The 13,284-nt window shown below is 34.7% G+C and overlaps 1 protein-coding gene across 1 annotated transcript; it reads right to left on the minus strand.

The window, feature by feature from the left end:
* Window positions 1–5,164: 5,164 nt before the first annotated feature.
* On the minus strand, window positions 5,165–6,126 carry LOC147492646 (replication protein A 70 kDa DNA-binding subunit B-like). The gene is made up of 5 exons (XM_086567570.1): window positions 6,106–6,126; window positions 5,869–6,032; window positions 5,679–5,799; window positions 5,386–5,568; window positions 5,165–5,221 (listed from the first exon to the last, which is right to left on the minus strand). The coding sequence occupies exons 1-5, from the start codon at window positions 6,124–6,126 to the stop codon at window positions 5,165–5,167; spliced, it is 546 nt and encodes a 181-aa protein (XP_086423696.1).
* Window positions 6,127–13,284: the final 7,158 nt, after the last annotated feature.

The raw sequence follows: 13,284 nt of genomic DNA on the forward strand, positions 1-13,284 counted from the left end.
CTTTGTTTTATGGGCAAAAACATTTTTTTCCCAAACCTATTTGTTTTTTGCTACGCCATATTTTAAAAATAATGTGTTGGACTTGTGGATCACGTATCCACGTGTCTATATTGGCCACACACAGACACATTTTGTATGATATACCTTAATTTTTAATATTTTGCCGTTTGAGATTGATGTATCTTGACAGACACATTTTGTATGATATACCTTAATTTTTAATATTTTGCGGTTTGAGATTGATGTATCTTGTTGGCGCGCGAAAGCTTCAACAATGGATGAACATCAATAGGATTTAATAAAACAAACACCTAAATCTTCAAATATGAAGAAAGAAATAATATTCAATAACAACTATCTAACAATGAAAGGCATAGATACCTTTATATATATAATAAATCATATTTCTAATTCTAATTGAAAAACAAAATAGAAACATTACTAATTAACCTAGATCTAAAATAAATAGAAAACTCTACTAACTTAATAAGACTATTAATATTAATTAATAATACAATTAGAACTGTCTAATACTATTCCATGCTCATGCATCATACTCCCCGGCTTGAAAGAAACTCGTCCTCGAGTTTGTTCTCTTAAAAATCTTCAAACCCGCAAAAGTTCTTCCTAGTTGAATACAACACCCTCCCTAGGTTGCAGAAAATTTGGCCGCGAATTTTACCCAAATAATCCTTTGGAAAAATAACTTGGTGGCTAGAGTTCACGATATAAAAACTTTGATACTTTGGTACTGCAAGAAAAATCCTCTTCGATGCTGTAAATGAAGGGATCAACATATGCATCTTCAACTAGAGTTATTCTTTCACCAAATAAGTGTATATCGGTCCATCTGAAATGGGTAGAGCATCACAAAATTGACCAACCAAGTGGTGTCGTGAAATTTGACAGAATCAGGACCCGCACAACTCCAAATATAAATGATCTATCTAATAAAAAAGCTTGGTGTGGGGCCACAGATCCCCATCCGGCGGCTACAAATATTTCTCACAAGTTATGACATGGTAGATCCAAAGTCTTATATGATATGTACAAGTTTAAAATGTTAATTTGAAAGAGTACTGGATCATTGTTGATTTGGTTAACAATGACTGCTTTGTGGGCTGGGCTTTTATTAGTCGGTTGGTTGGGGTTCTTTTGGGCCTAATTTGAAACAGTGTCGTGGGCACGGGCTATATACTAGTATTTAAATGAGCTATAAATAAACTATAAAGTTGGGTGGTCAGACTATCAACCTCGGCACCAAGCATGTTTTGTGAGTCTGGTCCTCTTGATGTGCGTGCGGAATGGTCAAATTTGACCATGGTTGTTATGTCCAGCAAGGAATACGACGAATGCAATAATATCTTGCAACAAGCAGGTGATGGAATTTTGGTTTAAGTTGTAGTCGATTGGATATTAAGATGCATTTGCACCATAATGGTATCCTTGTGTACATCAAGAACAATTCGGTACCTATGAAGTAACCCCATTCCCTGAATACCATGACAAACTTGATGGTAGTGGTGGCGGCGGTGGTGGGATTGGCTTGGTCTTCTAACCCTTTTCACCTTCAACTGATGTTAGTTTTGTAAAGACGAAAACCTCAACAACATTAACGGATAGAATAGCAGGAGATAGTGGTGAGCACTGCTGCTGGTTTGAATTAATGACCCCCATTGACGGTTGTCGGCATTAATGTTGCTAATTTTTCGCTGACAATTTCTTCCTGCCCTGTTTTTCTTCTCTTACTCTCCCATGTTCACTTTCTAGTGCTAAGGCTAAGTCCAATGGTGCGGCAAAATGCTAACCCGCCAACGCTATCGATATAAGTTTACCTATTTATAGCGCCAGTTTTAACGAGATAGCGTCAAGTCTACACGCCAGTATAAGTGGCGGGTAGAAGAAATCTAAGCCACACGCCACACTGTGTGGCAGGTAGAATTTTTTTTTTAAAATCTTTTTTCCCGCCCGCCTTTGGGAATGGCGGCTGGAGAGTGGAGAGTAAAAAAAAACAAAATTCCTTCCTATACGCCATTGGTACTGGCGGCTGTCAAAAAAACCATTGGTTTTGGAAACGCTAACCCGCTATCACTATCCACTGTACTATTGTGGTTTGGTGGGATAGCGCACCAAACCATTGGACTTAGCCTAAAAGATCAATATCGAGTTGGGGTGGTGGGAAGGTTGTTGGAGAGGCTTTTAGGAACAAATGTTGACGTTGTCACTCCTTTTCAAGGTCAGGTGGTGGAGGAATTTCCCAAGCACATTCGCGATTTTAATTTTTTCTTTTCTTGAGATGATCTACCAAGTTGATTAATTAGGAAGAGAAGGTGGGGGTGTTTGCCTAATTTGTTAAATTTTTCTTGTGGTGGTGGTAGTGACAATTTTTAATAGGGGAAACACCATCTCTCTTTGTGTGGTCGGAATCGGAATCATACATTGATTCGTGAGAGAAAAATTCACATTCTTTCTCTAACTTGAATTGTCGTCTCAAACTAACAACCGGTGATGGATGTGAGGGGAATGAACATCATATATTCTCGAAAGAGTAAAACTCTCGCGGCGGCTGCAATCCAAATTGTAAGTTCTCCTATAATTGTGATTGACATGGTACTTCGACCCATAGAAGCTTCGATAATCGGGTGGCTGCAATGACTCTCTTCTATTTCTCCTATGATACTCCATAATAATTCACCAAGAAAATTGGATAAATTTTTTTTTTGCTGTGAACAGCACCACGATAATTAGTTTCGGGTGAATAGGGTTTTTAAATAGTAGCCTGTGTGAACAGTAACTTGTAAACAATGTTTTCTGATTTTTTTTTCCTAACACTCAATTGGCTCTTGATACCAAATTTGATGTATTTTGTTGGCAGAAGCTTCAACAATAGATGAACATCAATAAGATTTAATAAAACAAATACTTAAATATAGGGTTTGAAGAAAGAAATAATATTCAAAAACAACCATCTAACAATGAAGGCCTAGATGCCTTTATATAATAAACTATGTTCCTCATTCTAATTGGAAACCAAAATATAAACATTGCTAATTAACCTAGATCTAAAAAAACTAGGAAACTCTACTAATTTAATAATACTACTAATAATACTAGATGCAAGGCGTATGAAACTAATTTAGACATAATGATACACGAATGGAACTCGGGAGCACCAAGAGGGTTCTTGAAATCCAAGTCTCCTGAGCTTTAAAGTAGTGATGGAGTTATAAATTAATGTTGTTCTTCAAACCTGTTTTCGTAAGAGATGGCCATGGTGCTACAGAGTGCATTATGAGATTGTAAAAAAAAAAAGAACTATCCAGATACCTATGCCTTCATTGAGGTAACATGCTCATTACATGACTTTGCAGTATAAACTACATTTTAGGTTTAACTTTCTGCGGTCTCATCTTTTTTGTGGTAAGTATGAAACTAAGGCGACCCTTTTTGTTAGAAAAATAGATATATATATACATACCCAAGAATGTAAGGGGTCAAATGGATGATGCTAATTCTGACTGTGCATAGTACTTGCCGACTTGCTGTTTTCTCATTTGTCGCGTTGGTATGCATCTCCTCACTCCATGGTTTGGAGGAAGCTCTTAATTGGATTTGCTGCTACTATTTTCTCCAATGTAACATATGTTGTACCTCTTATTTGTTTGATTTGTAAATTAGGATTTGGATTTGTGGGTTTATTTATATAATGTAAAATTTAATGGCTTGGTGTTTTTCAGTATTCTCTTGTTGTTTGAGTTGATTGATGAATGGAATATCTTTGTAAGAGAGAATAATAAGATGCATGTGCTAGTATGCTGATATTACAAGTAAACAACATCTAGAATAATATATTAGTTTCCCAACATGATATTAGTCTGTTGATATTATTCTACTTGTCTCACAAAAGTAAACAACATCTCCATTCTCTTCTTAGATATTCTCTCAAGCAATACATCATAAAACTGATTCATAAAGTATGAAATTCTTCTTCAAACCCATAAACACAAAAGCCCCAATATTACTTTAACCCAAAATGATTTCGATTGATTCCAATATATTAGAAAAGTGCTTGAAGAGGAGAGTAGACTACTTGGGGTGGAGGGATCTTCATTTTGATTTTGATTTTACTTTGTCTTTGATTGGAAAAAAAAGATGAAGTGGAGGCACTGGGGAGGAGAGCTTACTTGGTAGTGGGATGGAGGCAGAAGTGAAGCTTGATACTCATCACGGGAAATTGGGAGAAGAGGAGACTAATTTTTGATGAACGAACACAAAGCTTGTTTTTTTTTTTTTTTTTTTTTCGATATTTGTTGTATTATTTTGTCTTTGTGCCTTCTAACTAAACAAGTAGATCATAATCCCATGTTCCCACATGGATACCAATATCCACCTTTTTGTGGTTTCGCCAACAACTATATTAACAAGCTATACATATCTCAGATGGACCAAACATAAAAACATGGATAGGGTCCACTATTTGTGCTACCAAACAGAGCCTACATAATTATAAAAATCTTGCATTGTTGAATTACAGTTGCGGTATGATAGAGATGCACTTCAATGTAAATGCAATAAAGTTACAGAAGATAGTACAATAAGTATTCTTATTAAGAACATAACTAATAATAACAACGAATATAATTAATAGAAATTAGATGTGATTTAAATAGTAAGAAGAATCATGTAGAATTGTGGTAAAGGTAATTTTTTGTTGACCATAAGTAGTAATGTTTAAATACCATGTATTATTTTATTGTATGCACCCTTTTAGATGGAGTTCTCATGGCTGAAGTCTGGGATGTTTCATTCGAATCGCTAGTCGAAAATTCCTTTGACAAATAAGTAGAAAGAGGATAAGTGAATGTCTATTTATTTTTTAAAAAGGGAAACATATAAAAGTATACTTTTTTGGTGTGTTTGAACACATACCACAGAAGCTTTGTTTTTGTAAGTTTTCTTAGACCTGCTTTTTTTATTTGAGGATTAAGGAATGTCAGGGGACTTTGCCAAACAAAGCTGCTGCTACACAAAAGTTTAGAATAAGAATAAAGTGTTGAGTCAAGGAATATGCATATTTTGTATAGATATTAAGTCATTGGCAGTAGAGTAAAAGTAAACGAAGACCTTCTCTTTCATCAGATTTGAGTTGTTCTTATGTATGTTGTCAGGTAGGTGTATGGGCTTGGAAGGTATCATTGAAAATTTGTGATGCCTCTATCACCTGAGTGTACATTATGACGTTAAATAACAAATATCAGCCAATGATAAATAAGCATATGATTGATAGCTAGCGTAATAAATTGAACGGAGCCGAAGGGAAAAAATGAAGTATGTATTGAATAAAGAAAACACATTCATAAAGGATAAGTTTGTATACATGTTTACCTGTTCAATTTGTTCTTGTATTTGGTGTGAATCAAGTTTGTAATCTACCTGAAAAATCTTATAAGCAGTAAAGCCACACCTGCCTTGACTTTGGATGTTGTATTGGCTGATTTTGATCTCGAACACTATTAAAGTACCAATAATTTCATCTATTATGGCCTTAATAGTCTGGATACCATTTTCCTAATCCAATAAAAGATAATTATTCAGTCACAATTATGTATTATGTAAAGATATATTGCATGGCACAAAGAATGAATGTGAAAACTGTGATAGCGTCATAATGGTTTTACCGATTTGATAAGATTTTTCAACTCAGAAGCTGGATGTTTCAGCAATTCTTCTGCTTCATCGCCAAATATAGTTATAAGGGTACTTTCCGTGTCATCTTGAATGCGAGCTTTCAATTGATATCTAGCATAAATTTCTATCAGATTACAATCATAAAGTCGGGAGAAGTGGTAAATGAATATCAATACATACCTAGCATCTGGAGATGGAATAGCGTTGTTGCAATTATTGCACCAATAATGATCACCTATGTCTATTACTTTCTTCTGACAGCCAATTTTGGTGCAAGACTTATAGAACGGTGCATAATCATGAACAATATAATAAATAATTGCTTTGCATGTGCAGACTTGTCCCTGTACGGAGCGTAAGTATATTGAGAAATTTAAAATTAAATATGGGCGATAGGCAAATGTAGAGTAAACTTACAACAGACTCTGCGTTCAACATTTGAACAATTTGTGAAAGATTTTTTCTATTTCTTAAAGATCTGTTCTTCATATGACGTTCAACCGATGATGACCCTTGTAGCTAGCATCAAAATATTTCTTTCTTAGAAAGTGGAGCTGTAAAAATATAAAATATTTTTTCATACTTGAGCAATGCCTAGTTAATGCAAGTGTATATTCGATCTATTTTTAATAAGTTTCCAATTTTTTGATCACCTATTTTGTAAATCTAACACTTCTGGAATTTTCAAGTTGACATAGATCTGGGTTGTGCTTGTTGAATTAAGGAAGTATTGATCTGAGAAAGAAAAATTTAAGATTGAATAGGTAAGGAAAAAAAAGTGCTATATAGATTACAAATCCAATATAATAGTTTCCAACAGTTAGCGAAGTGACAACCAACATCGGCACGCTCGTTGCATACGTAATCACATTATCTATTAATTGTATTGCAATTTCCCCGAGATTTATTTTCAATTCAGTTCCACTGCATAGATAATATAATATTGTGTTAATGTATAGATTTGGTTATGCATTTTTTAAATTCTAAATGAGCATATGGAAAATACAAACCTACTATTCTTCAAGAAGATCTCTTTCAACATGAGTCCTTTTCTAAACATCAATTTTGAAACACCTTCAAGTGTTCCGTACGCATCTAGCACAAAAATTTGATGAAATAGTCATTTCTAATGCAATTTTTAGAATTAAAGACTTGTATTATATTATGGCAACTTATTACCTTTCAGATTCAGATTTCCTTTAGGAAGCAACCTACTAACTTTGTTAAACTCAACGATCGCAAACTTATATTTTGGAATTTCAGGGTGGGGTGTGCTTCGGAAGATCCCCTAATAATAGTGTCCCATCTGATAAGTATAAGAAATTCATGTTGAACAGGGCGGTATGAATCTATTCTAGTTTGCATGCTAAAGTTTTCAATATGATATACATGTCCTTCGTGAAGAACATTTAAGAATGTGTTCGAATGGTTCTTAGGAACAATTGCTTGAATTTGATTTCCCTTAAAATAAATCAGAGCATTTAGGCAATTACATAATGAGGAAAACTCAATGTGACTGAACATAAACGACTCATACGAATTACCTGTTCATCAATCAGGACAACATCAAATCTCTTCGATCTTCTTCTTTTGGGAGTCTTTACTGCCTACAGTCCATCTTCTCGAGACACTAACTTTTACTTTACACATATGAGTTTTGTCAGTTAATTTAGACAATCCCCGTATTCTTCTGTGCCCATTTTTAAGTGCACCTATAGTGAAATGAATTAGTAGAAAGGAAAAATAAATCAACAATATTCACAGTAACGAAATAACGAAAGCTTTTTTGTTGGTAATTTTCTTTCGAATTGAAAGCCAATCTAGAACAAAATAAAAACTTGTAACAAAAAAGTGATAAGATTTAGGAGCCAACCTTTTTGGAGTGATTTGGGTTCTTGTTGTTCTTCGTGAGGACGCATAAGAAAAATGGAACAACAGTAGAAGAAGAGAGGGATTTGAAAATGCAAAGCTTTTAGTATTTATACTAACCATCATACCTATTAATTACAGGATGGTTAGGATTATCAATGTATGAAGTAACTGAATCTGTATTATGAACGGTGTGTAGGACGTATCTCTTTTCAAATGAACAAAATTGAGGGGTTGTTTGTTTTTTCAAGTTTCAGCATTCAGAGGTGCTGAAACTTAAGTTTTCAGCAATAAGAGGAGCTCAAAGTTGTTTGTTTTTTTGGTACTCTTCAGCGTTCAGCGGCAATTGGCTCTTCAGTGTTCCACGGTCTCTCTCCTCCTTAACGCTAAAACTAAAAACGTGAAAGACTCCATTCCTCTCTTGCCCCTCATTAGCCGCTCTCCCTTCTCTCCATCAGGTATGTTTAAGAGCACCAATCTTCAATTTCTTGTTCAATTTCCAGCAAAAATTGAATGTTTTTTCTCAATTAAATTATTCTTTTTGCAGATCCTTCTCATCATCACATCTATTGTGTTCAAGCAACAATCTTTAGGTTTGTTATGTCTTTATTGTTATATGTATACTTTTTGTTATCAATTGTATGTCTTCTGAATGAATGGGCGAGAACTTTTATTTTTCGAGCCTTTCAATTCGCTGCATTTCATTTTGTGATAATGAATATTATACTATTCTCATATACCTTCACATCTAGGTTGTGTTTTTCTTTTATGATTATAATTCAATTTTCTGTTCTTCTGGTTGATTCTCTGCAAATCTTATTAAATTATCTTGTGAAGTTAATTAACATCTAATACTACATTAAAATTTTCTGGTACGCATTATTGATAATTATCGTATTTGTTCTACTTTGATAGAGAAAATATTAGTCCATAATCAATAATACAATAATATGCAATTTTAACTATTAATATGCCCCATGCTTCCTGGTAATAACCAAAGGAGGCCGACGACCACAACATGAATTAATGAATCTCTTTCTCCTGACTTCTTGTTGATTTTCTATGTTCTTTTTCTTGACCTCTTTTTCGGATTTTGATGGCTGAACTGAAACTTCACCCACAAAAAGTCAACTTTGAGGAAAGAGTAAAATCAAATATGGATTATCACGATCAGTAATTCAGTATTCATAAGCAATAAAGTTAGGTTGACTTATGATAGCTCAGAGTATCACTTTCATAGGACCCATGGTATATTGGGACTTCACGGTATTTATAAATATATGAGTCCTCCGCCTTTACACTTGTCTCTAGACCACTAAATATATAGTTCCTGTGAAGATACTCACGTGGGGGAAAAAGGTATAGTCACTCGGCTCACTCCACTAGTCTACTACTAGTGCAGGAAATGTGTGTGATTTGTGTGATGCATGGGTCCAGCTGCTTATGACAGTTAACAAAACCATGCAATCTTGGTAATGTACACAAATTATAATGTATTGGGGTCATGGATAATTGCTTAACAAGTCTTAAGAGTTAAAACTTAACAAATGGACTATAGAATATGTAATGAGAATTATAGATTTTGCCCCGAGTGACTAACTGACTATGTTGTGAGTCTGTAGTGATATTTGTATATATACTTTTCTTTGCATACCATTGATTTGTTTGTGTACAATTCCTTAATTGATTCCTATTGAGTAACTTTAGGCATGGGTCCTCGGAAGGAGAAGTTAACTCCACGGGTTAAGGGGAAGAACAAGGCAACTCTGGATGTGGCTGAGAAATCCGCTCCAACTCCTAGGATAAAGACCGATGATGCATGGAAAAAATGTTTCATTGAAATGTGTTTAGAAGAGGTTAATAATTATGGCTATAGTGGAACTTCACTCAAATTAGAGGCATGGACTAGGATTAATGAAAAAATGAGTAAGGCCTACGATGTTCCATGCATACAAAGGCAACTCAAGAACCAATGGGACTACCTCTGAAAACAATATAAAACATGGAGAGTTCTATCAAATAGGAGGGGACACAGTGTCGATTTTGTTGGAGGGGTTTTAGATTTTCTGGATGATATTTGGGATGATATAATCAAGGTAGAAATCAACAACTTTTTAGTTTATACGAGTTATTAGTATACAACTACTTTGTTAGTTGTTTAACCTCATTTTTTTTAGCTATCTATTGTTCCAAACAGAAGTATCCTTTGGCGAGCCATTTTAGGAATGCTCCGTTGGCAAATAGCGAGTTGTTCGAATTCTTGTTTGAACCCACTGTATCTTGTGGTGATGAAGGATTTAACCACAAACATCCAATTCATGTGGTGACTCCCCATAACGTTCATACTATAGAGGTTGAGAATGTTGATAGTGCTAGAGAGGATAACCAGATTCATGGATCTAATTATCTTGACGATCACTTCCCAAATGTCACCTATTGTGAGGAGTACAACCCTTATATATCACAAGATGATCATTCTTCCCATGTTCCAAGTGATAATGTACCTACTAGTTGTGCACATAGTGGTACTACACCTGCACCACCTAAACAAACACAAGTTCCAACTACTTCACGAGCAAAAAGTGATGCTGGAATCTTAAAGCAAAAATGTAAAAGAGATTCTCCTGAACCAGATCCTCTTGTGGAGAGTATTGGAGAGCTTGTAGAGATGGTGAAGACTCAAACCATGGGAGATAGAAAACTTGTGGATGAAGGTGTTTTGCAGGTGGAGGAGTTACGCCTCTTGGATTTGTTGGATGATACTCTCTACCTTAACTCACTGGAAGCTCTCTCTCTTCATCCTTCTCATAACAAGATGCTTCTGAATCTGCAAGAAAACAGGCTTAAAATCCAATTCCTGAAGAACATTACTCGATCTATGTCCTAGTCTAGCTAGCCTAAGGATGTGATACTTAGAAGATTGTTAGTATTTATATTTTGTTAATGTAAAAGGTTGTAGTTGACTTGGATAATTGTCGTATTTAGTTTTTGTTGATGTTGAAGGTTGTAGTTGACTTGGATGATTGTCGTTTTTAGTTTTTTTTTATCCTATGTATGCAATGTTCAGGTTACTTAACTAATTATTGTTTGTTTTTATAAACAATCAAGTTACTTAACTGCTCTGGCATTGGTCAAGATGGTTAAGTAGCTAGGTTGATCGATGAGAAATATATTGCTTTGATTTTTAGGTTATGACAGGATTTATGTTTATGGAATGTTGAAAATACAGAGGAGACTCTGTCAAAATTTTTCTATGTCGTTTGTTGTTATATCGTTTGCTTTTATAAACAATCAAGTTACTTAACTGCTCTGGCATTGGTCGAGACGGTTAAGTAGCTAGGTTGATCAATGAGAAATATATTGTTTTGATTTTCAGGTTATGACAGGATTTATGTTTATGGAATGTTGAAAATACAGAGGAGACTCTGTCAAAATTTTTCTATGTCGTTTGTTGTTATATCGTTTGCTTTTATAAACAATCAAGTTACTTAACTGCTCTGGCATTGGTCGAGACGGTTAAGTAGCTAGGTTGATCAATGAGATATATTGCTTTGATTTTTAGGTTATGACAGGATTTATGTTTATGGAATGTTGAAAATACAGAGGAGACTATGTCGAAATTTTTCTAGAAAAGTCACGTATCTTAGGTGTATAATTGTTTGAGATTTGGGGTGTTACAAGACAGCTAGTGATTATAGTTATTATGATTGATTTTGTTTACTTGGATGATTGTGTAGTTAACATTTTTTATCTTTACTTTCATTTAGCAAAGATGACACCACAACAATGGTTATTGGTTTACTACATCATAATATTCGCATGGATTAAGCATGCTACGAATCCTAGGCGCGTGAGGCAGAAGATATGCATATCTGCCCTTACTGGGAGAATGTATGTACCAGAGCTTTTTCATGGGATGATACAAATATGTTTAACATGTTAAGGTTGAAGAGGCCTTCCTTTGTTATGCTATGTGATCACTTTTGACAAAGGGAGTAGCTTTATGATAGTAAACATATTGATGTAGAGGAAAAAATGGCAATGTTTTTAATGACTATTGGTCATAATAAGCGAAATTGAACCATAGTGGATCGATTTCAACATTCAACACAAACCATTAGCAAGTGTTTCCATGAGGTGCTAGTGGCAATGCTCCATTTCTCAAAAGAGATGATACTTGATCCACCATTTGACAGGGTCATTCATAAAGGTGGAACTCGTTACCAACGTCGTCTTAAGAGAGGGCCATTCAAAGGAGTTGTTGGAGCTTTGGATGGTACACTAATAGACGCAAATGTTATACTTGAGAAGCAAATGCCTTTTCGAGGAAGAAGGGGTAAGGGTTGTTTCTAGAATGTTTTAGCTGTGTGTGATTATGATATAAGATTTACATATGTGATGGCAGGATGGGAAGGGATTACCCATGATGCTCGTGTATTGAACGAGACATTTCGATGGCCAGAAAAACACGGATTTTCATTGCCTCCGGAAGGTGTGTTTCAAAACATCACCTAATGAATAACTTTTCTATTTATCATGCTTATATATGCTTATATGAATTCATTATTGTATTGTAGGTATGCATTACTAGTGTGATGCTGCATACACACACACCAGGGCCTTTATGTGTCCTTATAGGAATGTTAGGTATTGGTTAGCTGATTTTAATCATGGTGGTCTTCCTAGAAACAAATAGGAGAAATTTAATCAGGCACATTCCTCATTAACAAATGTAATTGAGATAACCTTTGGTGTCTTGAAGGCAAGATTCAAGATATTGAAGAGAATGCCTCCATATGCTTTTCGCACACAAGTTCAAATTGTTGTAGCAAGCATGGCAATACATAACCTTCTCCGTCGCGTTTTAATCGATGATCGGTTATTCAAGCGATATGAAGATGAAGAAGTGATTATTCCAGTAGGGCCATCAATTGACTCTGACAGACCCGAAGCACCACCGAGTTTGAGTCATACATTTGGACCCGAGGCACATGAGTACATGGTCAACTTGCGTGACCAAATTCCAGAACAATTGTGGAGTGGAAACATTTGATCAGGTTTAAAGTACTTGTATTTTGGAGTTATTTGTAATGTACTTTGGAGTTATAGTTGTAAAACTATTTCCCTTTGTCTTTTTAGTTTTATTTTTATCCAATATTACTATATGCAATGTTTTAGATGTCATACAGGTGCTCAAAATGTTGAATAAACAAAGGAAACTCTAGCTATAAAAAAGAAATAAGATATTTTGTTTTTTACAAACTATAAGTTTGTGTTCAAAATTGATAACAGGGGTAAAATTGTCCAAATGATTTATATTCAGCATTCAGAGCCCCAAAAAAACAAACGACCCTTGAAACATAGATTCTTGGCTTTAAGGGAAGTAGTTGAGTAATTGCTTATAACTGAGATAATATGGCGGCTCAGATGTTTGGTTGGTCCTATATCCAGCCCAACCCAATTTTCCAAGGAAAAAATGAAATAAGTATCCACCATTTTATTCCGAAAAAAAAAATAGTAGGAAAATTTCTGTAAAACGTAGAGTAATTCCTCATAAAATGCTTGAATATAACTTTAAAACGTGTAAAAAAATGCTGATTCAAATCCAAATTTACAATGTTCCATAGCAATAATGATTTTCAAAAAGATATATGATAGTTTTTTTTGTTAGGCAAACTTATATTGAACTTTAAAAGCAATGTTAGTGATGATAGTTTTTGGAAAATG

The sequence above is a fragment of the Coptis chinensis genome, chromosome 6 (assembly GCF_015680905.1).
Source record: "Coptis chinensis isolate HL-2020 chromosome 6, ASM1568090v1, whole genome shotgun sequence".
NCBI lineage: Eukaryota > Viridiplantae > Streptophyta > Magnoliopsida > Ranunculales > Ranunculaceae > Coptis > Coptis chinensis.

Bases quoted from the DNA above. Each gene is read 5' to 3' on its own strand.
- LOC147492646 (XM_086567570.1), bottom strand. From the start codon at position 6,126: ATGTTGAACGCAGAGTCTGTT. The intron at 6,033-6,105 runs GTAAGTTTACTC...CGCTCCGTACAG, and splicing joins TGTTGAACGCAGAGTCTGTT to GGACAAGTCTGCACATGCAA. The intron at 5,222-5,385 runs GTAAACATGTAT...ATGTACACTCAG, and splicing joins TACAAGAACAAATTGAACAG to GTGATAGAGGCATCACAAAT.